Source organism: Anser anser (genome assembly GCF_964211835.1).
Source record: "Anser anser genome assembly, chromosome: 28".
Classification (NCBI taxonomy): Eukaryota; Metazoa; Chordata; class Aves; order Anseriformes; family Anatidae; genus Anser; species Anser anser.
The window spans coordinates 1,181,723-1,208,117 of record NC_139749.1 but is presented as its reverse complement, the minus strand read 5'-3'; the positions used below and the strand labels follow the sequence as shown (position 1 = coordinate 1,208,117).

General features: G+C 46.6%; 4 protein-coding genes across 11 annotated transcripts in view; 2 read left to right on the top strand and 2 right to left on the bottom strand.

The window, feature by feature from the left end:
• ASH1L (ASH1 like histone lysine methyltransferase) overlaps nucleotides 1-5,320 on the bottom strand; it is a 57,371-nt gene extending 52,051 nt beyond the window's left edge. For 2 of the 3 annotated variants that reach the window (XM_083813529.1, XM_083813530.1), the window contains exon 1: nucleotides 5,147-5,320. The gene's annotated coding sequence lies outside the window, so the exon portion shown is untranslated. The remainder of the gene's footprint in view (nucleotides 1-5,146) is intronic. The other variant, XM_083813531.1, reaches the window with a different exon arrangement.
• Nucleotides 5,321-5,425: 105 nt separating this feature from the next.
• DAP3 (death associated protein 3) lies at nucleotides 5,426-19,980 on the top strand. Of its 2 annotated transcripts, XM_083813561.1 has the most exons (14): nucleotides 5,426-5,563; nucleotides 5,810-5,889; nucleotides 6,841-6,887; nucleotides 12,700-12,822; nucleotides 14,434-14,535; nucleotides 15,782-15,890; nucleotides 16,216-16,308; nucleotides 16,856-16,986; nucleotides 17,359-17,439; nucleotides 17,843-18,001; nucleotides 18,473-18,532; nucleotides 19,271-19,360; nucleotides 19,629-19,746; nucleotides 19,864-19,980. In XM_083813561.1, the coding sequence occupies exons 3-14, from the start codon at nucleotides 6,846-6,848 to the stop codon at nucleotides 19,947-19,949; spliced, it is 1,194 nt and encodes a 397-aa protein (XP_083669687.1). In that variant the 5' UTR covers nucleotides 5,426-5,563; nucleotides 5,810-5,889; nucleotides 6,841-6,845; the 3' UTR covers nucleotides 19,950-19,980. The 2 variants fall into 2 exon arrangements, with proteins under 2 accessions (XP_083669687.1, XP_083669688.1); XM_083813562.1 differs by lacking the exon at nucleotides 5,426-5,563 and having other exon boundaries at nucleotides 5,637-5,889.
• A 19-nt stretch (nucleotides 19,981-19,999) lies between these two features.
• MSTO1 (misato mitochondrial distribution and morphology regulator 1) lies at nucleotides 20,000-24,831 on the top strand. Of its 4 annotated transcripts, none has more exons than XM_083813554.1 (14): nucleotides 20,000-20,133; nucleotides 20,218-20,326; nucleotides 20,422-20,476; nucleotides 20,550-20,625; nucleotides 21,136-21,184; nucleotides 21,536-21,674; nucleotides 21,805-21,922; nucleotides 22,020-22,154; nucleotides 22,264-22,416; nucleotides 23,210-23,341; nucleotides 23,537-23,721; nucleotides 23,960-24,058; nucleotides 24,140-24,258; nucleotides 24,512-24,831. In XM_083813554.1, the coding sequence occupies exons 1-14, from the start codon at nucleotides 20,056-20,058 to the stop codon at nucleotides 24,748-24,750; spliced, it is 1,686 nt and encodes a 561-aa protein (XP_083669680.1). In that variant the 5' UTR covers nucleotides 20,000-20,055; the 3' UTR covers nucleotides 24,751-24,831. The 4 variants fall into 4 exon arrangements, with proteins under 4 accessions (XP_083669680.1, XP_083669679.1, XP_083669682.1 ...); XM_083813553.1 differs by having other exon boundaries at nucleotides 23,957-24,058; XM_083813556.1 differs by lacking the exons at nucleotides 20,218-20,326; nucleotides 20,422-20,476; nucleotides 20,550-20,625 and having other exon boundaries at nucleotides 20,006-20,133.
• LOC310887536 (GON-4-like protein) overlaps nucleotides 24,101-26,395 on the bottom strand; it is a gene marked incomplete at its 5' end in the record, with an annotated part of 31,069 nt that continues 28,774 nt past the window's right edge. For both annotated transcript variants that reach the window (XM_083813532.1, XM_083813533.1), the window contains one exon: nucleotides 24,101-25,575. In XM_083813532.1, coding sequence (XP_083669658.1) covers nucleotides 25,426-25,575 — 150 coding nt within the window. In that variant the 3' untranslated portion in view covers nucleotides 24,101-25,425. The remainder of the gene's footprint in view (nucleotides 25,576-26,395) is intronic.

Below are 26,395 nucleotides of genomic sequence, written 5' to 3'. Positions count from 1 at the left end.
AACCTTCGGTCATTTTCTTACAATTATAATTAATTAATTAGCTTAGAATCTGAAACCAAATCAAACTGAAACACCACCATACAGCACTGCTGCATTTGGCTCCGTATTTACTTAATAGTGAGGCTTTGAGGAGGAGGAGGATCACACTCGTGCTGCAAACCGCGAGACCAAGACAACGTTCAGACTCCAAGGCTGAAGGGAGAAGGGGGCTAAAACCTCAGTGCGTGGCAATGCCGCATCAGTCACCACCCAAGAAACAAAGTCACAAAATTGATGACTCTCATAAACATGTGGCAGGCCATTTTATTTATCCATTAATTCCTCTCTAAACGGACAACAAAAATGCTAATCCCGGACCTAATCATCGTGTTGCCTTGATCACTGTAATCTTCTTCTCTCAGACTCTCCAATTACCCTACGCTAATTCATAGCAAACGTGTCTGCCAATTTGATCATTTTCATAACCACGATGAGCAGATCTCATCTCTTTGAATTCCAATAATGTTTTTTTCTTCCCTACCTCAATACAAGCTTCCTGTCATTGTCTTCAAGGTGTGCACAGCTGGACCTTGGGTCTTGAGTTGTCCCCCTGCCTTAGTGCTTTCTGTTTCGCTAGTGATAACCATGGCATGTGTTCTTTTTTGGTTGTTTTTTCCCCTTTTCCTAAGAAACTACAGTTTCTGCAGTACTCTTCACGCCTGGGCTGGTTGACTTGTACCAGCCTATAGGATCTTCTTGCAGGTCGTGCCTTAAGATCTCCCTGTGGATGTCACGGAACCAAGCAGCAAAATGCCAACAGCCACAGTTGGAGCCATGGCAGAGAGGAACCTCGGGAGGTTCAACAAAGGATCAGCTCCGGAGGCCCCTTCCAACCTCAACCACTCGGTGGTTCTGTGACACTTCCACGGCGGCTATAAAAGCTTGTAATGAATTTACCCCGAAAACTCTGACAAATTGGTACTTTTGAGACAAAAGTGTGATATAACGTACGTATCTGTGTCTTCCCTTTCCACATTTGTTCCACTAACGTGCAAAGACTGTTTTTTATTATGCTAAAGGCTTCTTCAGGTCAGAAAAAACAGACTATCGACTTACAAAGCACCTGCTTCGATGATGCCGACCCCTGGAAGACATCTCTGCACGTCCTGCGCTACCAGGAGCTTTCCAAGAAAAGTAGCATATCCCGTCCGGTGTGCCCCAGAAGATTCACGTGGAATTAAAGCAGTGAAGCCTGACTGCCCATGCCCACAATTAAGTATTTGTTAAACTTGCAAGCTGTCATTTAACCACACCGCTTCTTAACTTCCAGGGCTAGGAAGTACCGCCACCGCCAAGCAGCACGGCATTCTGCACCAGGCCAAGAGCTCTGCTCAACAATTCCCTTCCCACTGCTCGTGTTCTGCAGGTCTCTCCACAGCAACACCCACGTCTCTGCTGTAAAGCCTCAGCGTGATGAAACAAACTGCCATGTCCCACTCTACTCCAAGACCTAATCCGCATCTGCCAACAACTTCCTTCCATGGGATCAGAGGCTAATGCCAAGTTTGCTAGATTACGAACTCTCCAGGATCAAATCTCTCTATGGCCCAAACAATGATGAAGACCCAGCCTACCCATCTCCCTAAACGAACTCCCCTAAATGCCTACCCATCTCCCTAAACGAACTTCCAGGCCCTCACCCAGCAGGTTCTGTAGATCTCAAATCACTCCTGTAATCGCTGCTCACCACAAAAGATTCAGTAAGAAGCATTTTAACATCCCTTTTGACACGTGTCCCTAGAACTAAAGGGTGTGCATTAATGACGTTTCTAATTTCGTATACAATTTTAATTCCTGTTATTCCTTCTTATTCCCTTGTTGACACATCCGAAGCCCTTTGTGCCTGTTAGCCATTAGGATTTCGGTTCTCCAGACTCCCTACTCTTCCAGAAAAAATGCCAAGAGTCGGCTTCTACCGTCAGCTCCTAGATACGCTCCCCCCCCCCAAGTTATAATAAATTATTTTTTTTTCCTCTGCTATCTTAATTTCTGTTATTCTTATGCTGATGTGAATGTATTGTGATTTTATATTTGAAAGATGTTTTCTTTTGGCTCTTTCCATTGCCTCTGTTCCAGAGGACATGTAAAAAATTCAGCTGCCAGAATCAAAAATTTGAAATCCCACAATATTTCTAATATCTGTATGGCCTCCCACAAGTCCTTCTCATATGCCTTCCATGAATTCTTTTTTCTGCTACTTAAGAAAGCTGCTACACTCAGAAGTTCCTTCTCAAAAGGAGAATAAAATGTCATAAAAAAACCACAAAAAACTATATTCCTCCACATCACGTACCCCGAGAAGCAACACGGATCACTGGAAGTCACTGAAACAGAACTTCAAGGACCTGGGATTACCTCTGTGAGTATTTTATAAAAGTTCAGAGATGGAGACACTTGCCAGAAATAAAATGACTTTGTTTGTTTGTTTGTTTTAAATACGAAGTGACAAATATTTTACAATTATAATCTGTTGGATGTGTTTTTGACAGGCATAAAACAACAGAGCCCCTGTCTTGTCAGGAATGAATATTCTGCAAACTTGTCAGTGGCAAAGACAGTGGGGACCTCGTGCTGGAACGGCCAGCGGTGGCGGGACGTGCATTTTGTAGGAAGAAACGAGTGCAGACACGAGGGCACTTCACAAGGATGTTCTAGCGGGAGAACAACTCTGTAAGGAGATACAGGATTTCTTTTGATTTCCTAACTGAAGAGTTTGGAAACACAAAATTGAATTTTGACCCGCCTGATAATTTGGTTGTTTTGCTGCTGATATGCAAATTAATTTGTAATTGCTGAACGCTGCATACATTTCGCCTTGTACTGTTTGTCCCAACATTGGCCAATACTGATTGCCTCGAAAAAGTATGAAAACCAAACGGACAAAGTATGCTGTGATAATCCCCCTACAATATTCTCCTAGCCCCTAAATTTGTGATTCAGGAGCTTCCCGAGAGGTACATCTCTGGGTCTAATGCCTTTCAATTTTTTTTTCTGAACTCCAACTTGTCATTTATACCCACGTAGTAAAAAATAACGTTAAGGACATAGTAAGCCAGTATTTTGCCTTGAACCCAAGACATACTGCCTTTGGTTATGCCAAAAAGCCACTGCTAGGACGCTCACACAAACCACGTGAGCCATGCTGCCCAACAGGTAAGGCTGTGATACAGGAAATTAGGAACAAATAAAGATTTTGTTTTCACAGAACAACCGCACTAGATCTGCATATTGGATTTTTTTTTTTTCTAAGCTGTGAAATGAACACAGGATTTCACTGGGGTGGAAGAGATGTGTCCACAATGGCAGAAGCCCACTTCTTGCCACTGGCAGCGCAGCAATTTAACAAGTCAACAGTCCATATGACAACAACACCTATTTCAAAATAACCACCATTTAATTGTACATGCTGCCTCCGTTTTTCTCTTCTGACATCAGCATTACAGCTTGTATCAATAAGCCTGTATCTTGCACCAAGTGTTGAAACTGCTCTTGGTATCCTCAAGGACAGTTTAAACTTCTAAAAACAACTGAAAACAAGTTTCTTCTTTTTGTAAACTATGACTTAAATTGTTTTGCTGTTCATTAGCGCTTAAACATTAACTATTTTTCAGATGACTGTTGATTGCTTGTAGCAATCAAATGTAACTGGAATCCAAAAAGTTGGGATAATTTTGTTTTTGAAAGCAAGATGCATGAGAGCCCTCCCTGCCAGTCTGCCTTTACTTTTATAGAGTTTAGTATAGAGTTTAGGAAAAGCTACTGAAGCTTTCATTTTCGAGTAAGAATGCTTCTTAAGAACTCAAGTAGGCAAACAGATGATGATTTTAGAGCCCATCTCTACCCATATGTTCAACCAGCTGCTAGAACAACTCCATTCACACGGAGGCGGAAACACCAGGGATGGTCTCCAGGTCCTCATGGATGACCATGCGAAACACAAAGCGTTCAGGATTAACCCCCAAAATCTTACACGCTCCCACATTCACAGAAAGCACTGCTTTTGCAGGTGCAATCTACGGTAACACAAGGAAGACAGCCCAAACAAATAACACGAGATGCAAAAAGGCATGCTGTTCTTGAGAATGAAAACTAAGTGTATGTAAATGTATGGCCATAAAGTCAAAGAAAATTTATTTAACCACACATGCAGCAGGGCCAGCTCCCCCAAACTCTACTGACAAGACTGGAAAGCCAGTGTAAGATCCCACTGCCTCGTTTCTCTGACCTGCTCCTGATAACGCACAACTACCAAGAGTGCGAATCTATGTCCTGAGGCCATCGCATGGAACCCACGCTCCAAGTTGTTTCCAGTTCTCTGCTAAGTAATTAACGGGGTGAAGGAACCACAAAACCAAGGGTGCAAAGCAGAAGCTACAAACTCCGGGGATTATCTAATACAAAGAAAAGGATAGCAACACGCTTTGGCTTCTGGTCTTACAACCGAGTCAAGCTGAGGACCCACCAAATCCCAGATTACCGGCCGGGAAACTAAACGAGATTAAAACCGCAACGGAAGGGAAATTTTGTGAGTATGATTTGGGGCGGGGGGGGGAGGCCCGCAAGCAGAGGAGCCCACCCGAACCAGCCGGCATCCCGACGAGCGGAAAGCCGCCTACTCCGCGAAAGGCGACTCGGGGAGAGCCCAGCGGGGCCCGGCTGCCGAGGGGGCTCCCCGGGAACCGGCTGCCGCCCGCCGGGCCCAGCTGTCAGGCGGCACCGCGCCCCCCGCCCGGCCCGGCCCCACGCGGGGGCACGGCCGGCGGCCTCCCCCACCCCCCCCCGAGGGGCTCCGGGCGCACCGCGGGCACCCCGGGCCCCGCTCCTGTCACCGGGGAGCCTCCCCCGCCGCGTCCCGGCCCGGCCGCCGGGGATCCCCCACCACCACCGCCGCCGCCGCCGCCTCGGCAGGCCGCGCCGCCGGGGCTGCCCCGAGCCCGCCGGCAGGGCCGCGGCGGGGGTGCGGGGCGGCGCGGCCTGGGCGCCGGTGCGCGGCGGGGCGGCCCCGCGGCGGCTCCCGGCCGGGCTCCCCTCCCCCCGGGCTCCGGGCCTGAGGCGGTCCCGGTCCCCGCCCGCCGCCCGCTCGCTCGCCCGCCCGCCCGCTCCTCACCGTGTCAGCGACAACGCGGCCGAGGCCGAGGCCGGGCTCCTCCGCGCCGCATCCTCCCGGCCGCCCAGCGCGGACGGGGCCAGGGCGGGACCCGGACCGAGCGGCCGCCGCTCCGGCCCTGCTCCGAGCCGAGGCAGCGACACCAAAATGGCGGCGGCTCCTGCTCCTCCGCGAGAGAGCGCCCGGCCACGCCCCCCCCGCGCGCCAGGCCACGCCCCCGCCCGCGGCCACACCCCGGGGTGGCCCCGCCCCCAGCTCCTCGCCCCGGGGGGGGCGGTGCCGGGATCCGCGGCCGTGCCCCCCGGGTGGGGCCGGCCCGGGCCGAGCCCGCCCCGCGCCGCCTTTGGGCCTCGCGGGGACCCGTAGCGGGCTCGCGCGGGCCGCGGCCTTGCCTCGCCGTGGAGCCTGGCGCCTGAGGTGAGTGCGGGGGCGGGGGGCGGGGGGCAGGAGCGGTTTTAATCTCCTCTTTCCCTGCCGCCCCCCTCTGAAGGAGCGCCAGACTTCCCAGAGGAGCCCTTACGGCGCGCTCTGTGCTTGCGGAGTTCTGTCAGGGCGGCGGGGATGCCCCGAACAAACAGGGACCAGCGCACCTGGCCGTGCTTGAGCCTTGCGAGCCGTGTCTGAGGAAACGGGGCTTCACCCTGCTCTTTGTTACCGTCGCAGCTGGGGCTGGAAACAAACGGGAGCCGTTCCCCTGACGGACTGAGTTTCTTCCCCCCTGCCCGCCGGACGTGCACAGCAAGGTAAAATGACCTGAAAGGCCCTGTGGGCTCATCGCTTCCCTTATTCCCGAAGCAGAAAAACTGGAGCTTGGTCTTCAAATGTGTATTGTGCAGTAGGTGAAAGAATGCAAAGCGTCCTCACAAAACTCCCATCCTTCAGTGGGAGGTTTTTTACTTGTCCTGTGTGCTCACAGCTGTAAGCATTGTCCTGTACAGTCCGAGCAGCTTCGACGTGCTTAGCGTTAGCGCTGCAGTTAACCGTGAGTTCCACAAAGACACAAATTCCTCCTAAGGAATTACAGAGTAATTATCTTGCTTTGACTGTACCATGTGTCTCACCACAACCAAGGATTCTTACAGCATCTCGTTAGGGTATTGTCATTTTCTTCTAAGAAAGTGGATGGAGAAGGCCTTGAATGCCAACGGAGGCGATTTAACTAATTTACTTACGTTTTTGCCTCCGTTGCATCACAATTGCTCGAGTGTATTTTTTTTCCTCCTGTCATAACCAAAGATGTCTGAGCAGTAGATACTGATACGTGGTTATGCTGAAGCTGAAAGCATAGAAGCACTTTCAATCTCTTCCTTATTTCAGTTTCTTCAAAATATTCGCTGTGTAGCCCTTGCTGTTACATTTCTAACAGCTGCAGTCAAAATAAATGCCCATCCCTGGGAAAAGAATCTGTCTTCCTCATGAGAAGAATGAAAGATCTTTGCTTATCAAATAAGTTGCTTGTTTTTCTCCCCAAATGCTTTTCCAAAATGGCAACATAACTAATGGAATATTTTTTCAGATAGGCAAATTATGCTGACTAATAGTCAGCTGTATTTCTGTAGAGCAATCTGAGAGCTTGTGTGAATTATTTGTGTGCTTGGACTTTAACCTCTTTGGGCAGGAGTGATTCTCCCCCAGGCTAAGATACATTAATCAAAATAATCAAAACAATGGAAAATTCACTTCTGTCTCTGCAGGAAAAATGCTGAGAAGTCTGAAAGGGCTTGTCTGCCATCCTCTGAAGGTAAGTCTTGTGGCAGTATGATGCTGCTTCCAATACTTCAGCTGTCCTGTGACCTGGAACAACAGTCTACAACTATAAAAAGTGGTGTCTCTTATAAACTGGTCGTGCAAGCTCCCATTATGGAGAGAGACCACTGAGTGTTATTTCTACTTTTCTCTCCATTCCTGTAAACGTGTGGGACAGCAAGTGTGTCAGTGAGTCTGGGCAGTTGGCTCAAGTGAGATGGTTGTTAAACGACTGAGTCTAGCATCCTGAAATGTCCAGAATGCTGAAGAGTCTATATCTTTGATACAAGCGTATCCCAGAAAACAGAGAACCTACTTGCTCTGCACTGCTGGAAAATGTAAAGGAAGAAGCCCTTTCTCTCGGTACAGAAGAACCAATCTTTCACGAAGGCTGTGTGTGGCTCTTTCACAAAGCCAAAGATGGCTTAGTGCTTCAGGTGGGTGTAGGAATGTTAGCTCTGTCACAACACTGCAGCAACACTATGTTATTAGTAAAGCTTCCTTGTATTATATGCAGCATAATGAATTGATGTTGCATATCTGGAGTGACTTCCTAAAGGTAAAGAATTTCAGTTGTTTAGTTTTCTGTTGTCTTTGAAATGTTTTTTCATTAGTACGTAGTGATTATGCACCCGTTGAAGAGGAAGACTGTTAAAGTCCTTGCTTCCGGAGACGAGATCCTGGTTGTTACAGTACGGGGTTTATCATGGCAGCCTGTATGAAATCAGCAGTCTTTTCTAGAGACTTATATGTAGCATCATGCAGGAACAGCTCCACCTTATGGCACATGACTTTATGATTAATCTCCATGTACCACGTGATAGTTTGCTGCCATTTCAGGGATTTGAGTTAAACTACTGTCCTTTTGCAGATGGAAACTTACTATAAAGTCCACTCTATGTTGTTAGGATAAGCTGTGTTAAAAGATGACACGACAATGTGAGAGCTTTGCATGCATGTTAAGATTTGCTATGCAGACCTACAGTGAGCCAGAAAGGTGTATGCACGTATTTCTGTCATTCTGTGTAAAGCGAGGGGATCAGTGTTAAGCACTGTCCTCTGTTCAGGAGAAGGGACCAAGTGATGTGTTGCTTGCTACTCCAGAAAGTCAGAATATATAATGCATTAAAAGTGATATTTTAGGTCATTCAAAGGTACTCTTCTGTAGCCTTGTTTTATCCAGATGTGCCTATGCCTAAGGCCAACAAGGCAAGCATCCTGGTGGGGGTCTGTTACAGACTGCCAAACCAGGATGAGGAGACGGATGAGGAATTCTACAGGCAGCTGGCAGAAGTTGCGAAATCGTCAGCTCTTGTCCTCGTGGGGGACTTCAACTTCCCAGACATATCCTGGACATGCAGTACAGCTCAGAGGAAGCAGTCTAGGAGGTTTCTGGAGAGCGTGGAAGATAGATTCCTGACACAGCTGGTTAGTGAGCTTACCAGGGGAGGTGCCCCGCTGGACCCTCTGTTCACAAACAGAGAAGGACTGGTGGGAGGTGTGGTGGTCGGGAGCTGTCTTGGGCAGAGTGACCACAGAATGGTAGAGTTCTCTATTTCTGGCGAAGTCAGGAGGGGGGCCAGTAAGACCGCTGTCTTAGACTTCCGGAGGGCAGACTTTGAGCTGTTCAGGACACTGGTTGGCAGAGTCCCTTGGGAGGTGGTTCTGAAGGGCAGAGGAGTCCAGGAAGGCTGGGCAGTCCTCAAGAAGGAGATCTTAAAGGCTCAAGAGTGGTCTGTCCCCACGTGCCCAAAGAGGAGCCGGCACAGAAGAAGACCAGCCTGGCTGAACAGAGAGCTGTGGCTAGAGCTTAGGAAAAAAAAAGAGGGTTTATGATCTTTGGAAAAGAGGGCAGGCCACTCAGAAGGATTATAAGGATGTGTAAGGATGTGTAGGGACAAAATTAGAAAGGCCAAAGCTCATCTGGAGCTCAATCTGGCTACTGCTGTTAAAGACAACAGAAAATGTTTTTATAAATACATTAACACAAAAAGGAGGACTAAGGAGAATCTCCATCCTTTACTGGATGTGGAGGGGAAACTTAGTTACAAGAGATGAGGAAAAGGCTGAGGTGCTTAATGCCTTCTTGGCCTCACTCTTTAGTGGCAAGACCAGTTGTTCTCTAGATAACCAGCAGCCTGAGCTGGTGGAAGGGGATGAGGAGCAGGATGTGGCCCTCATAATCCACAAGGAAATGGTTGGTGACCTGCTACATCACTTGGATGTACACGAGTCGATGGGGCCAGATGGGATCCACCCGAGGGTGCTGAGAGAACTGGCGGAAGAGCTGGCCAAGCCGCTTTCCATCATTTATCGGCAGTCCTGGCTATCAGGGGAGGTCCCAGTCGCCTGGTGGCTAGCAAACGTGACGCCCATCTACAAGAAGGGCCGGAGGGTAGACCCGGGGAACTATAGGCCTGTTAGTTTGACCTCAGTGCCAGAGAAGCTCATGGAGCAGATTATCTTGAGTGTCATCACGTGGCACTTAAAGGGCAAGCAGGTGATCAGGCCCAGTCAGCATGGGTTTATGAAGGGCAGGTCCTGCTTGACGAACCTGATCTCCTTCTGTGACAAAGTGACGCGCTTGGTGGATGAGGGAAAGGCTGTGGATGTGGTCTACCTCAATTTCAGTAAGGCTTTTGACAGCGTTTCCCACAGTATTCTCCTCGAGAAACTGGCTGCTCTTGGCTTGGACTGGTGTACGCTTTGCTGGGTTGGAAACTGGCTGGGTAGCCGGGCCCAAAGAGTTGTGGTGAATGGAGTCGAATCCAGTTGGAGGCCGGTCACTAGTGGAGTCCCCCAGGGCTCAGTGCTGGGGCCAGTTCTCTTCAATATCTTTATCGATGAGCTGGATGAGGGGATTGAGTGCACCCTCAGTAAGTTTGCAGATGACACCAAGTTAGGTGCGTGTGTCGATCTGCTCGAGGGTAGGAAGGCTCTGCAGGAGGATCTGGATAGGCTGGAGCGATGGGCTGAGGTCAACTGCGTGAGGTTCAACAAGGCCAAGTGCCGGGTCCTGCACCTGGGGCGCAACAACCCCAAGCAGAGCTACAGGCTGGGAGATGAGTGGCTGGAAAGCTGCCTGGCCGAGAAGGACCTGGGAGTATTGGTGGATAGTCGGCTGAATATGAGCCAGCAGTGTGCTCAGGTGGCCAAGAAGGCCAACAGCATCCTGGCTTGCATAAGCAGCAGTGTGGCCAGCAGGTCGAGGGAAGTGATTGTCCCCCTGTACTCGGCTCTGGTGAGGCCGCACCTCGAGTGCTGTGTTCAGTTTTGGGCCCCTCGCTACAAGAAGGACATGGAGGTGCTTGAGGGAGTCCAGAGAAGGGCGACCAAGCTGGTGAGGGGTCTGGAGAACAAGTCTTACGAGGAGCGGCTGAGGGAGCTGGGATTGTTCAGCCTGGAGAAGAGGAGGCTCAGGGGCGACCTCATCGCTCTCTACAGGTACCTTAAAGGAGGCTGTAGCGAGTTCTCCCTGTGCCTGGTGACAGGACGAGGGGGAATGGGCTAAAGTTGCGCCGGGGAGGTTTAGGTTGGATATTAGGAAGAACTTCTTTACTGAAAGGGTTGTTAGGCATTGGAATAGCCTGCCCAGGGAAGTGGTTGAGTCACCATCCCTGGAGGTCTTTAAGAGACGTTTAGACGTAGAGCTTAGTGATATGGTTTAGTGGAGGACTTGTTAGTGTTAGGTCAGAGGTTGGACTGGGTGATCTTGGAGGTCTCTTCCAACCTAGATGATTCTGTGATTCTTTGCATGAATTTTGTAAAGGGAAACACAGTAATTCACAAAATGCAAGTCTGTGTCTCTGAAATCCAGATAACTGTTAGTAGCGTGGAATTCTCTCACTCTAGGACCTTACCTTGGTTTGGTAGCACTTTGAAGACTTAGGAAGGATTTCATGTCTGCATGTACTTAGAAGCTGCGTCTACAGCCCAGCATGATCTCAAGTCCACCGTGGAAAAGTTCCAAACCACTGGAAGGCTACGTAGTGATTATGAGGAAGATGTCATGCTAAGGGGCAAACAAGTGATATTCTAAAACGGTATCTTTCCAAGACTCTGTAATGTAAAGATGGGGTCTGTTCTGCTGATAAAAAATAGAAATTCTGCGTATCTGGCTGTGAGAACAGAGATCTGGACTTCATGACAAAGTCCCTCTCACGCTTGCATCCTGTCTTACCATGCTGTCTCCTACTCCTTTCGCAGGACTTCCTAGTAACGGGCTTTTGTACCGCAAAGGCTTTGTGTGGTACTCCAGGTAGAAGATGCCCACAGTGCAGTAACCTTGTCTTTTCTCTTAAACGAGCAGAACACACGGCCCTAAGACATCCACTTGTGATTTGAGGAGGCGGGAGCATAAAATGCTCAAAGAAAATGAGAGAGCCTGAAATTCTAGGCTAAGAATGACCTAGGGGTGAAATGTTCTGGGTGAATGGGTGACAATAGTTGCGCATTGTACTTATTCATGTATTAAATTAGCACCTTAGTGTCTTGCTCCAGGCTGTAAATTAAGTCACTTTAGAATAGCCAAATAAGATATCCTAACTGATCATTTGAATTTAAGGAGGAAAAGAACACTGTGGGAACAAGAGAAGATGGTATTAAAATGTGATGATAAAAATCAATATTTATTGTTCTTCCATATTTACACCGCTGCTGTTCGTTATATAGGTACACAGTATTGAGTGCAAGACTGTTAACTCCTTCCTTCCCCCCCCTTTTTTTTTTAAATAATGTGCTGAAATGCTGATTGAAGAGTCCATTGTGTACTTAACGGGGGATGTGGGGTAATCCGACATCACACTTTCTTCTGAGCCCTTGTGGCTCTCAGATGACCCCCTGAGGAAAACTCGGGTGACAGCAGAATTGCATCATGCTGCGTAGAACTGCAACAGCTGTTCCTGTCTCTAAACTTGAGTTTAGGACTACTCTCAACTACGCACACAGACAAAATAGGAAAATACTTGCTCTGTTTATACTTGGGGCCTGCAACTGTTCCAGTCAGTAATATGGAGGGTAGCTTTCAGTTTTGGTTGCTTTGGTCACAGCTGCTGGAATATAAGCATTTTTTATTCATTGATGAATCTGTTTTTTTCATATTTTCTTGCACTGTAACATAATAAAATGCTTGTCCTTCTACTGCTCGCTCTTACCTGTTCTGGCTGGGCTTTATGGGCATGCTTCAGGAGTCTGTCTATGGAGAAAAGAATTAATCAGCTTAGCTGGCTGTTTCAGTTTCTCAGCCACATCTGTATTATAATGAAAGAGTCTGTATGCAGGGACACAGTTAGGAAAATCAGTGCAGGGAATGTAATTATAAATATCAAATAGTGGGCAGCGCTGTGCTAATCCCTCAATAATTGAGGTGATTATGGATTACCAGACAGCTTGAATTTTCAAGGTAGTAGCTACTGTTCATCAGTGTAGGCAGAAACACTATGGGAACTTCCCAGCAATAAGGCCCCAATGGCTGTACGTGTGCTCTTAAGCAACCTCAAAGGGGGTAACTCGTTTTGGTGCAGGATTTGGCTCGTTAGATGACCTAAGTGAACGGAAACAGTTTAGAAGCAGGCATCTAAATATGAAATGTGGTTTTAAAGCGCTTGTTTTTTTCATGACGAGTTTACACTCTAATCGTGAATTTGTCTTCTGATTGCAGAGACTTCTGCCCTGTGTTGCGTGTTACCTAGAGCCTATCACAATGTGCATGCAGTGGGTGCACAAAACAAACTCCTGTCTGGTTTTCACTGCTACCAGTCTTTGACTGCTGAGAAGTTGGTTGTCTGATTGCATTTTTCTTTCTGTAGTTGGACCACGGATATGCTCTCCATACAGCAGCCAAAGATTGCTTAAGTTCTGTCCTCAGCCAGGATGTCCAAATCCCAGCAGAAAGACCAAGAGCAGTTTTCTATACCAACGAGACTGACCCGGTGAGTAACTGCCAGGATTGTTATTGTCAAACAGCAGGTATGTACATCCCAACAGTCTGTGGATGTGACGGAGCCAGGAGTGCTTACCGGGGCTGTGTTGTTCTGGTAAGCATCAGGGAAAGCAGCACAGAGACCTAGTAACAGGTACCTAGACCATGATGCCCAGCCCAAAGGAAAACAGGCAATGGCTGTGCAGTTTAAAACAATACAGGGCCGGTCCTCTGCCTCAAAGCTCCTGGGAACAAGTATTGATTCCTTCTCTATAGTTGCGTAGATGAAATAGCCACATCTGAGGCTCTGCAATATACAGTTTTAGCTTGTCATCAGACACCATTAATTTCAACTCCAAGGTTATCCTTCCCTGACTAACCTCCCCAAATTGCCTATGGAGGGGGATAAAAAATACACCCCAGATGACTTCAGCACAGGATAGCTCTCCAGTCTTCATCTCGAGCACAAAATGAAGTGGGATAAAGGAATGGAATAAGCCTTTGAGATGCTTTTCTGCTGCCTCTGTAATTGGAGTCTTTCAATACTGATTCCTCTGGGGTCTCTATGGAAACAGCAGCATGCAGATGATCTTGCTCATGTGGTCGGAGCGTCTCTATAGATTGCACAGGAGAGTCCAGATGGCAAGAATTGTCTCCACTGTCCTGTACCTACAATTTATGTTGCCAGGCAACTGGCTTTGGCATTCTGGCTTCACGTGCTGATGTTTGGCGACATCCACCATTGCTTACTAATTTATCAGATCAGCATTCCTCAGACTTGCTGTATTGCAGATCGCATGTTGCAGCGGATCAGCTCCGCTGGCTTGCTTCATCAGCAAACCCGATAGTTCTAAGTGCAGTCATACTTGTGCACAGTAAAGACCCATTAAAAATGGATTAAGAAGGCCAGACAAAAACTAAATTTTTAATAAGACTTAGCATTTATATACCTTTCCATTATCAAAACTCAAAGTGACTAAACATGATGATAAAGATACTGACCCACTTTGCAGGTGTAGGAGCTGAAGAGTGAAGGAATTTGCCTGAAGTTACGCAGTGGGTCAGTGATGAAAATGAGAATAAAAATGATCTCTGGAGTACTGCCCGTCTATTCCAGTCCATAGATAACGCTGCCATGCAAAAACACAGCTGCTGCTAGTCTGTGTCAAATGGAGATACACGCTCCTTAATCAAGTAACAGATACTTAGTGAAATTATCTAGTTGCAGACCTGAAGTACACTTGAATCTAGCAGACAACTCAGAGGGCAACCACATTACTGTTCGGGTATTGCGGTGATCAGAAGTACAAGCGGACTAATAAAAGATTACATAAATTCATAAAGCACAGGGCTGCGGGTGCCCACAAAACAATGGCTCATACACAAGTTGAAGTAATCTGTTTCTTGCCTGGTAGGATATACTTTAGACTGTTCCTAAGCATCTGCCAGTAATTTTCTGATACTATTTCTGCCTTGCTTTAATATTCAAGTTCTTCTGACTCTCCGTAAGCATCTACTCGTTTTGATTGAGCGTTCCCTCCCAAGCCTTCTGGGTGCAGAAGAGGTCAGACTATCTAATCAGACTATCTGGAGCCTTACAGTTTGCAATTTACCTTCCCAGGCCAACCACACAGAACACCACGAGGGTCGCCACTATAGCATTCCTCTTGAGGAGGTGAAAGCTGTTTTTCCACATGGACTGCCCTACCGTTTCCAGCAGCAGGTACTTTTGTCTTAAAGTAGATTTGTAGGGAGTGGACTGGTACTAGGGAAGAACCGATCTATCAACTGCCATGCTTTTCTGTTGGAATAAGACAGAGTGGTAGGTGTGCTGATTATTCAGCTGAAAAAAATATGCAAGAATGCAATTATTCCTGGTCCTCAGCAGCATTTTCTACATCTCAAAGATACAAATCAGTCTAACCAAAACAGTGGCAGAAGAACACGTGGATTCTACCTTAGGCAACATTCCTTCCAATGTTTTTCACCTGTAACTTTTGAATGCATAATGAATTACAGAAATATTTTTCCACAATTACGTTTCTGTATGAAATGGGGTAGCTCAAGAAATAATCTTACCAGCGACAGACGTCTTGCTTCTTGATTTCTGTTGTGAGACTGATCGTGCCATGACTGGATCAGGCTTTGTAAACACGTAACATAGACTGACTGACTTTAGGAACAGATTTCTTATCCAAGTTAGCAATTCTAGGTGGTCAGATCTTGATTCATTGACGCTATTGAAGCACTAACCACTTTTAGTCTTGCACTCACTAGCTTTCCTACACTCAGCATTTTCCCAATTCAGACTGCAGTTGGAACCTCTTAATTTCTCAATGTGCCTGTTGTTAGGCTTAAGATAACACAGTAGGGAGAGCGTGTCTACTACTACAGCTTGGTAGCTTGCAATATTCAAGGCTTGGGTCTGTAAGAAACATTTTTAATATTACAGAAAAGACGGGAAATGAAAAGATAACATTCTTTAACATCTTAGATGCTTGGCTGTTTGATAACAGGCTTGATGAAGTATTACAACTATTTATCCAAGGCTTGGGAACACTGAGAAATACAGAAGTATTGTTTAGGTTTTATATTTGAAAGTAGTTGGCTGTTTTTTCAGCCTGAGATTACAGAAGAACCTCAGTGTAAATTGCTGTGTTTCTGGTAAAATCACCTCTTTACAAATTTGTTCTGTTCTAGTCTGGGAGATTGAGAGACCAGAGTGCAGACTGGTTAGAACTACCATAGAAGTTTGATGTGGAACTTAGAACGGCCCTTCTGAATATATTAGAGATGGTTGTATAGAGCAACAGCAGAAATGTCACGATGAACCAAGGCATAATGGAGTTTTCCTTCTGCTGGAACCATCCGGGAAGGACCGTTGACAGTATCAGAGACGGAGTCATGCTAGGAACAGCTGTTGTGTGCTGGCATGTGGCTTCTTATTCATGTTCTGTTCCTTTTTTCAGGTGAAGACCTTCAATGAAGCCTGCCTGATGGTGCGAAAACCAGCTTTAGAACTTTTCACTTACCTGAAAAACTCCAACTTTGCCCACCCAGCTGTCAGATATGTGATCTGTATCTTTTATCACTTACTTGATAGTAGAATGCAAGTTAAACACAAGCAGGTGAGATTACACACGTGACGAGATCACACACATTTGATTACTGCTGAGTACCGTGGTTTAGTCTTCAGGGGGTGGTTCTACCATGCCTGTTGTCAGCAAAAACTCCTCTGAGGAGTTCCTGAAGCTTGTCTGTGGCACAAATAAATGTGTACAAGTCTGACTTAAGGTCCACAAACAGTGGTATCAGCACAGCTGAGGGAATGGCTATCAATTAACAGTCAACTAATGCTCATTAGCGTTTTGTTGGAGACTTTCCTTGATAGACTGTGTTGGAGATGGTGAGAGAGGAACAGGGAAAACCATGACCCTGTGCCATGTGGTTCACTACTGCGCGAGGCAAGGCTGGCTGGTGCTGCACATCCCAGATGGTAAGACCACTGATGCTGTCTGTAACTACATCAAATACACTTGCCTATCTGGAATATGCTGCTTCAAGAGAAAGCTGCAGGGTAGGCCAGTGCAAATTATCTTTGTTTTTCTGTAGTGGAGAAGGTTTACTAAGCACACAAAAAAAACCATCAACAAAATAAAGTGGAACATAATGTGGCGTTCATCTAGAAGAAGGGTTCTAAGGAGGACCTGGGGAACTACAGGCCTGTCAGCCTGACCTCGGTGCCAGGAGAGGTGATGGAACAGGTCATTTTGAATGCAATAACACAGCATGTGCAAGACAAGTAGGGTATCAGGCCCAGTCAGCATGCATTCATGAAAGGCAAGTCCTGCCTGAGCAACCTCATCTCCTTCTACGACCAGGTGACCTACCTGGTGCATGAGGGAAAGGCTATTGAAGTAGTCTACCTAGACTTCAGCATATTCTTTCTATGTAGCAGAATAAGGATAAGAGAGAGAGACCCTTCCATCCAATTTATACAATTATTGTAACTAAAAATGGCAACTGTTTTCTTTTGCTTACAGCTCATCTCTGGGTGAAAAACTGCAAGGAGCTTCTGCAGTCTTCCTATAAAAAGGAGCGGCTTGATCAGCCTTTGCAAGCATCTTCCTGGCTCAAGAATTTCAAAACCTCAAATGAGCACTTTCTAAAAGAGGTTTGTAGAGTTGTCTTGGTTAGTAGCTAAGAACTATCCACAGGATTGTTTCTCAGGAACTACATGTGCATGTGCTTCCAGTCTTTGAAGACCTGGACGTGAAATCTAGACTTGCACATTTTTGAGAAATGCTTCATGTATTAATGCATGCACTCATATTGCATACAAACCCTACCCATCACTAGAATGCAATTTTTTGTAGAGAAAGAAGTACTATAAATCCCCCTCTGGGGATGGCTATTTGAGCTGAATTCTTTGCACAGATTCTGCACTAGACTTTAATGCCAGAAAAGAAGCAGGAATCTTGCCATCCAGAGCTGCGAAGCTACCTCTGTGCTCCCTCATTCCTGATTTAATTCTTCTCTTACACAGATAAAAACACAACAAAAATATGTATGGGGCAAACGAGAAAGTACGGAGCAGGGCAGACCACTGGGTGAAGTGGTAGAACAGGTAAGGAGTAACAACCATTTCTGGCTTTGTCTTGCCTTTTATTAGAAAATTTCATCATTGCATTTGTAAAACAATACTGCTTCTAAAAAAAACAACTTACAAACAGTATTCTAGGAAGCGGAAGGCATTTTCCTATCAACAAGGTCACTATAAAAACCATAATGGAAGTTGCGATGGATCTCTAAAGGGATATGTAGACCCAACTTGAATAGAAGCAAAAATCAGAACTTTCAAGTTCCTACGTTGTTTACTATGACACCAGGTTGCTCCTTTGAAAGGAAAGAACAGACTTGACTGTTGTTATATCTTCCTTACCACTTAGGAAGGACAGATAGTGCCCAGAGCTGCCAACATCATCTATTGACGAGAACAACCTGAGTTATGTTTCTTTTCCTACTCTAAGGGTTTAGCTCGAGTGAGGAGTGCCAGCGATGCTGTAGGGGTGGTGCTGAAAGAGATAAAGCAGCAATGTCATCTTGGTTCGTTTAGAGTTCTTGTGGCAGTGGACGGCGTCAACGCGCTCTGGGGAAGGACTACGTTAAAAAAAGAAGACAAAAGCCCTGTAAGAAGTGATTTGCTCTGATGAAATTTCTGTGTATATAGCTGTACTGCAAGGGAGAGCAGGGGAGGGTGTATTGTTTGAAGTTCAATAGTAATCCCTACTGTAGAACTTCTTATACGTAGTAAGGTACACATTTGGCTTGTCGCCTATAGTAAAATGCATGTTTGGCTTTGCTAGCTCAGAGGGACCTGCAGAATACATGCTGTTCTTTACACATTTTTTGCTGAAGAAAGTTCTCTCAATAAGAAGAAGGGATGTATACATAGTGTTTTGGTAGGAAAGGTTTGGGCACTTCTCCATGTAACATTACTAGGGCTGAATAGTGCTAAGTAAAAGCAAAGGAAAAAAATGCACCTAAATGATGCACACGAGGGATTTCCACTCTAGTTTAAAGTGGGGGGAGAAGAATTTATTTCTTGGATGAAAACTACTGGCAAAAAAAAAAAAGTCATACCAGACAATTTTCATTAGGTTTCTCCAGAGGAGCTGACACTAGTGTACAACCTAAGGAAGATGATGATGAATAACTGGGTGAGTCTTGTTCTTTACCTTCGGGTGCCTTATTTGCAGCAATTAAAGCTACATGCTGGTAAGTGTAAAGCTGCAAACTAACATTGTGCTATTTCTTCAGTGAAGAGGAGCATAAGCACAATGCGACTGTTTAGGGTTAGTATCTCATCAATGTTTCTGACATCGGCCAGCAGCAGCTGTGTGTACCAGAGTATAAGAACAGCTTAAATGTGTAGTGATGATTTTCTTGAATGCCAGACTCCAGTTTGACTCACACTTCCTGAGGTAGCAGTTTTTAAAAACTCTTAATAACATTTTGTTTTATGATTTTGTTGAACTAATGAGAACTTTTAGTTTCTAGAAACTGTTAAACTTCGTGCTGTAGGAGGTTAATTCCTTCTGCTGCTTTTTCAGTCCCTTGCATGTTAATCTCTCAGGTAGTCTTCAGATTTAAATGTATACAGAGAATTTCTTTTAAAAGTCTCTTCGATGTTTCAGGTGTCATTCTTACTCATAAATGGCATTCATGTTTCAGTGCCAACACTTAAACACCAGCTCTCTTTCCTGTGCTGCATGTATACTTGGAATAGCCACGATTAACATACTTAGGAGCATTATATTGGGTCCATTACACAGAATTTTGGAATTGAAGTAACTGTGAGAACAGGGAAGAAAGGACCTCACTTGTTTAGAATCTGTAACTATTTCACAAATGCAAAGTTTGCAGGTAAAATATGCTGTAATCTACATCTCTTTTAGAATGGAGGTGCTATTGTGACAACGCTTAGCCAGACTGGCTCTCTATTCAAACCAAGTTCTGCATATTTGCCCCATGAGTTACTAGGAAAGGTGAGTTGTCTTTTTTTTTTTTTTCTTCCCTTTCTTTCACATTAGAAAACAAACAGAAATCCTTGTTTTGGAACTGTATTCAGGTCCAAAGATTGCAGGCTTTCTTTAATCATCTTCAGATCACGCGCATCGTTAGTTTCCTTTGCTTAATTCTGTGTGAGCTTGCCCCTTGCAGACAGCTCCACCAGTGCCACGAAGCTGTGCCCGTGTGCTCCTGACTGTCGGCAGCCTTCCTTTTGGCACTCTCAGGCTTCCCTTTCCCTTCCAGGAAGGATTTGACGCTTTGGATCCTTTTGTCCCTGTCCTAGTTCCCAACTACAGCCAGCGGGAATTTGAGAGCTGCTACCACTACTACCTCCATCGGAAATGGCTTCAGCACGAGCAAGGTGCGGCCTGAGCCGGCCGAGGGCCGGGCAGAGGCGGGCCGGGGGGGGATGCCGAGGGTCGGGGCCGGCCGCGGAGCCGCAGCCTCAGCGCCCCTTCTCGTCCCTCTTGTCTTGCAGCGCGCACGGAGGCCGGCAAGGAGGAGCTGCGCTTCCTGAGCGGCTCCAACCCGCAGCAGCTGGAGCGCCTGGCGGGGCCGCTGTAGCGCCATCAATAAAGGGCGGAGCCGCTCCCGGTGTCGCTCTCGGTGTCGGTGGCTGGAGGGGGGCCCGCGCCGTGACGCGCCTCCGGTTCCGCGGCCCGGCGGGGCGATGGCGGCGGGGGAGGCGGTGACGCTGCAGCTGGGCCCCTACGCGGGCTGCGTGGGCTCCCACTGGTGGGGGCTGCAGGTGGGCGGCGGGAGGAGGACGGGGGGGGGGACCGGGAGGGACCGGGAGGGGGCCCGGCGCTCACCCGCTCGCCGTCCCCCGCAGGCCGCGGCGCCGCGCGGCTCCGCCGAGCTCGGCAGCGGGGCCCTGCTGAGGGCCGCGGGCGGCCGGGAGGAGAGCCGCACGCCGCGCCTCATCGCGCTGGAGCTGAAAGGTAGCGCCGGGAGGGCCGGCACGGGGTGAGGGAGGGCCGGAGGGAGGCCGGGGCGCGGCGGGGCCACCCCGCTCCCCGCTGCTCCCCTCTTGCAGGCGGCGTGGGCTCGCTGGGGCGCGGCGCCGCCTGCCCGGAGGCTCCGGCGGCCTGGTGAGTAGCGGCGGCGGGGGCGGTGCGGGGCCGCCGAGGGGCAGCCGGCAGCCGCCGCCGCTTTGCGTTGCAGGCGCGGGGACGTGGCGAGCTACGTGGAGCAGCCGGCGGCCGGAGGCGCCTCGCCGCGGGACCGCGGGCAGCGGACGGTGAGGGAGGGAGGAGCGGGGCCGGAGGCAGGGGCTGCGCCGGGGGCCTCGCCTCGGTTTCCCCGGGCGCGGCGCGGCGCCTCCGGGTCCCGTCCCTGGTGCAGAGCAGGGCGCCCAGCACCGCGTCTGGGTGGCGCTCGGAGATCTCCAGGGTCTCTCGGGGCTCCGCGCTCGCTGGGTACCCGTGCCGGGGCTCCGTCACCTGCCCGGCCGGGCCGTGCTTCCCGGTGCCCCGGCAGAGCCTCGGCACGACGTGGAGGCTCTGCTGGACACCGCTGGCAGGAGCCTGCTGCTCTCCGCGCCTCCCGGCAGCGATTGATGGACGTGGATGGGATCCCTCGGAGCTGCCTCCTCGTGGCTGAGCAGCCCCAGCTCTCAGCTTCTCCTCCCCACAGAGGGGCTACAGGCCTGTCCGCGGTCTGGTGTCCACACGTTGGGCTTTGTCCTGTACGTCCACGAAAAGAAGAGGCAAAGCGTCCCGTAACCGCCTTCCCTGGGCTTTTTCTTTAGGGAGATGCTTGTTCTGATGGAAAGGGCAGCTTCGGCACTTCTCGTCAAGGTGTGCATGTGCTTTCTGTATGTTATGTTTTTGTCTTACCTGGTTTGTTCAGTCCTGATGGTTTTGGTTTCCTTGCTGAAGATCAAAGAATTCTGGAAAGGCAGAGCAGCCCTCGTGACTGCAGACTGATGGTAGATGGTTTGTCTGTGAACTAATACAAGGGCACAAGAGGAAAAGTTACAGAATAGCATTTCTTTGCTTAAAGAAGCATTTATTTGCTTAAAGAAGCAAACAGGTTGAGCAACTGTACCACACAACTTCAGGGGAAGCTTTTTTCCCCATTTGCCTTTCCTATCAAGGGGATATTCAGAGTGGAAAAGATGTTGGCTCTTCATACTGCTCTCTTTCCAGATGCATCTTCTGCCCCTGTGCAGCTCGATGTTTCCCAGGATGTTTACTCAGGTAGCAGCATGCAGGTCTGGTCCGATTACCTCAATGTGCAGCTGCATCCCCGGAGCATCTACGTCATCCAGCAGTACAATCACAACGGGTAGGTCTTAGCAGAAGGCTAACAGGCAACAGCCATTTAGTTCAGAATTTGTTATCCAGAACAGGATCTTAATTTTGTCTTCAGGGGAACATTAAGAGAGAGTAGAATAAGAGCTTTTTCTACTTTTTAGGGAGTCTGGTCGTCTAGAAGCCTTTGGACAAGGTGAAAGGCTCCTGCAAGAGCATGGCTGTGTAGAGGAGCTGGAAGATCGGTTGCACTTCTATGTCGAAGAGTGTGATTATCTGCAGGTTTGATAGCTCAGTCCAACCTCCCCCCCCTTTCTTTTTAAACAAACTTCTTTTAAGATTGAACAGAAACTCATGTCATGTCTCTTGTTTTACACAGGGATTTCAAGTCCTCTGTGACCTACACAGTGGGTTCTCTGGAGTTGGTGCCAAGGTGACAGAACTGCTCTACGATGAGTATTCAGGAAAAGGAATCCTGACCTGGGGCTTGACTCCAGTCATGCATAACATGGGGGTAAGTAACTGAAAAAAAAACAAGAATATGTAAAGCTATCATGCCCAATCTGAATTAAATGATCTCGTTTGCATCTTTAAGAACACATTTGTTGGATTTTTCTCCCCAGGATTCTCAGAAGAACTTTTACAGGCTGATGAACACAGCCCTAGGAATTGTACACCTCTCCAGTCACAGCTCGCTGTTTTGCCCAATGTCGCTCAATGGGAGTCTAGGACTCAAGCCACAACCTCCCATTACATTTCCCTACATAAACTATGATGTATGTACTGTGTAGCAGTTTACCTAAAAAAATGCTTTCTTTCGTAGCTTACAGCATTTTTTAAGACTTGACACTCAAAATATTTTCTGCAGCTACATATTTTAGTTGTGTATTTTATAATGGTGCTCTAGTAAGCAGAAATGATTTTTTCCCTGTCAATAGACCCATCTGCTGACCTACTATTCCCCCTTTTTTTTTTTTTTTTAACTTTTAAAAAGATTAATGAGTTTCTCTTTTTGGATGCTTTCAGTTAGTGTACTATTTTTAGTTTCTGCACTGAAAAAAAATACTGGCTAATAAGCTGTTTCTCCCTTTTTATTGTATCGCTCGGTCTTAGCTCCTGTTCCATGTTATTATTTGCATTATTACTGTTAACTTTTAATTAAGTGTCAGTCTGTTACAGCTGAAACTAGATTTCTGAAGTATATTAAATACATGCAAAGCTAGTTCTAAGTCAATAGCCTGCTTGAGGTATGAACAATACTTCATTCCGTTACAGTTTAATCAACTGAACAGAACATGATCTTAACAGTGTAGGTATTCTAGAGGTGCAGGGTATGAGGGTATGCACCTCAAGCCCTGTCCAGGCACTAAAAAGCTGCTGACAAGAAAACAAGTAACAGATCAGTTGTTAGCCAACAGCTGACACTTACCCAAAATCTTAAATAATTGTTTAGCATACAGTTGTTTTTTTTATATAGGCCATGTTTAAGTTAATTGCTTTTTGTACATATTTTTAAGGAACAAAAGAGTTTAACTTGTCCTGTAACAGTTCCATTTGTGTCCTCCATAGGCGTCACTTAACTACCACAGCAGTGCAATTTTGGCAGCAGCACTTGATACCCTTACTGTTCCTTACCGACTCTGTTCCTCTCGGGGCTCTATGATGCACCTTGCTGAAACACTTAATTTTTCTGGGAGAAAGGTAAGGGCTTAGAGAACAGCACCCTTTAACTCTTTCAGCTCTACCTGAACTACTGCTGTAAACAAGAGCTGGTGTTATTCTACTTCACGTACATGCAGCAATGTAAGCACCTTCTTTATAGGACAGAGGCCTGTGTCGGAAGCATGGGGAGCGTATTACAGACCATGAGTTGTCACCCCCCTCTCCAACTCACAGGTTGCAGCTGCATGGGCTTCAGTTCCCTTTCCTGCTGTGTATGGCCACTCGCTTCCAGATGTTTTACACACATACCAGCAGGACCTGCCCTGGAAGCTGCTGTCTTCATGTAGGGAGCAAAACGTCAGCTGCTGTTTTGCTCAGTCTGTTGTGCTAAGAGGAATTTGCAAAGAAGGTCACATCAGGTAATCAACATTTGCACTACCCTTTTCCTTCAGAACTCTGGCAACTTCTGACACAAGTTTTTACAAAATGACTGTCTTTCCATTAGGAGTGTGACTTGAATTAAGACAAGCTAGCGATCTTATGCTGCTAGTTTAATAGCGAAACAACTGAAGAGCAGCTAAATCATCACCATCTTCATTCAAGCCCTCCCCCCCCCCCCCCCCAAAAAAAAAACCCATTAATTTTTCTTTGTAGCAGCTGTCCAGGAAAGCAGCCTACTTCTCCACTCGATGCTTTTGAGACAGCTGAGCAAATTCTGCAGCAGTATTTACATGCTGTGTTTCCTGGGGCATTCAGGTGGGTAAGTCTCTTTACAGAATACCAACTAGAAAGGGAAGATAGCATTTTGTGTAACTTTATTCAGTTTCTTCTTTACAGCACATTCCACGTTCTTGAGCAGCCGTGTATGACCCGGCCTCCATATCCCCGTTTTTTTTCTCCTCTTCTGACCAGACAAGGCTTCCTCCTGGACAAACCTTCCAGTTATTCTGCAGCAGGTAATGTGTGGTTAAACTTATTTTGTAACACAAAAAGGGGCAGTAGGGTCTAACAGAGCTAAAGTGTTATTTTTTTTTTTTTTCCTTAAAAAGCACTTCTGAGGTAGCAGGGCAAAAAATGAGTCGCAAGCGCATTTTTTTGCTATGCTGACTTCAAGTAAAGCAACTGCTTATCAAGAAGATCATTAAGTAGAATAGACTAGGGAAACACATTTTGATCGCTGTATTTAAACAACGCTATCTTTCCCTGCAGCTGTTGAAAGTATTCCTGTATTAACATCCCTGCAGTCTTCGTCTGTTCTGCACACGCTCCTCTACAGCTTATACAAGGATCTACAGAAACTGAATACTCGACGATGGGCCAGCTTTTTCTCTGCAGGAGTTGAACAGGCTGACTTCCACGAGGCCGTAGAGGCACTAAGAACTCTATCACAATGCTATGAGACAGGTTTTGGAGATGATAAATCTGAAGATGAAACAGATTCAGACTGACTCATCTTTATTACTGGAGATAGGGGAAGGAAGAATATTCTTCAAGATTGCTTTCAAAATAAAGGAAATGGTGCTTGAAGATGGCCCCTCTGCTCCTTCCTTTTAATTTCACCCTATTACAAAGGCTGGCTTAAGTTGTCCCCCTACTTGAAGTTGTAAAGGAGGAAAGCTGCTTGTTCTGGTGGTGTTCTGTTTTTCTAAACTCTGCAAACTCGTGTGCTTTGCATGTTAGATTAAGACCACACAATAAATACAATTTGAATTCTGTAACTTTCCCATGTACAATCAACACAAAGGAAAAAATTACAAAAAAAATCGTGTTCCACATGAAAACAGACATCTTATGATACAGTATTTACATGTTCTCTGCAAAGGTATGATGGCTGAAGTCGTCGTAACAGACAGAGGTCAGTGTCCACAAACATCACTCCTGTCATTTTGTTTCTGAAGTACCCTGTATAGATTCTGAAGGATGTTAACGCTTTCTTTGTTCCTTTAGTTTGATACAGATGGAGAAGTGCTGCTTGTCAGAAGTTACTAAGAAAGTGAACCAAAAAAGGTGCCGTATTAAGTACCTGCAAAAGCATTTTTTCCTTTATCCACAGCACCTGTCTAGCAGCGAACTGGCAAACAGCTCTCCTGATGCAGTCAGCAGCTTATCAAACCAGGAAACCCTTAGTCATCAGGTTCTTCCTCAGAAAGCAGCAGATCTTTATCTGACAATTGGTCTGCATTACTAGTACTAGTTGCATCCTCCTCATCTTCAGAGCTCCCATCACAGGATGTATGAAACAGCTTCATCAGTTCTCTGAACCTGTGGGATACCTGAAAAACAAGGGAAATTCAAGCTGATTAGTGGCCTGAAAGGTGGTGTGAAATAGAAGTTTCATATTAGGAAGTTCAGGGTTATGTAAAAGCACAATCACATTCTATGCAAGACTCAATCATAAAGGGAAAGAGGAATGGAAGTGCACAGGGTTGTTTTCTTTGGAAGAAAGACAGGTTCCCTGTATTTAAGTAGAGGGCTGACAACCCAAGTACCATCAATGAAATAATTCTGGTACCAAATATAAGGCTAGATTACAATGGTAGTGTTGTAAAAAGGACCAAGTCGTGTGTTACATTTTTTGGCTCCACTGCAAGATACCAGCTTGTTAGCCTTTTAGAAAGAGTCAGAATTTTCCAAACAAAATCTTCATGAATAGGGAAAGCTATCAGGCACAGGCAAGCACTTAATTCAAGACAGCAAAGCCTAAATACTCGGGGAAGAAGATGTAGCTAACTATCAGTTAATAAATAAGGAAACAATTGCAGTTAACTAAGGCACAGCAATAAGGAACAAGTTTCAAGCAGATGAAGTAATAATCACCCTTCAAACTGGGTTAACTAAAATGGCTGTGAAGGAAGACAGCAGTGTTACAGACCTTTCAGACAAATGAAATTAAATTGTCAACAGTACAAATGATTTTGGAATAATATAACACCACCACTTTGCACATGCTGTAGAAAGCCACATAACATTTGATCAAAATGCACTAGAAATGCAGGTATAATTGCATACTTTTGGGGAAAAAACAGAAAATATGATGCATATTTGATCTATAGTAGAATCTTAAACGTACATGGTGTTGGTTACCTGACAGAA

Excerpts from the sequence above, each read along its gene's own strand:
- DAP3 (XM_083813561.1), top strand. The coding sequence starts at position 6,846 with ATGCTGAGAAGTCTGAAAGGGCTTGTCTGCCATCCTCTGAAG. Across the intron at positions 16,987-17,358 it reads ATGAGCACTTTCTAAAAGAG|ATAAAAACACAACAAAAATA; the intron begins GTTTGTAGAGTT and ends TCTCTTACACAG. Across the intron at positions 18,002-18,472 it reads AAAAAGAAGACAAAAGCCCT|GTTTCTCCAGAGGAGCTGAC; the intron begins GTAAGAAGTGAT and ends AATTTTCATTAG.
- MSTO1 (XM_083813553.1), top strand. The coding sequence starts at position 20,056 with ATGGCGGCGGGGGAGGCGGTGACGCTGCAGCTGGGCCCCTACGCGGGC. Across the intron at positions 22,155-22,263 it reads CAGTCATGCATAACATGGGG|GATTCTCAGAAGAACTTTTA; the intron begins GTAAGTAACTGA and ends TTTTCTCCCCAG. Across the intron at positions 23,722-23,956 it reads TGCAAAGAAGGTCACATCAG|CAGCTGTCCAGGAAAGCAGC; the intron begins GTAATCAACATT and ends TTTTCTTTGTAG.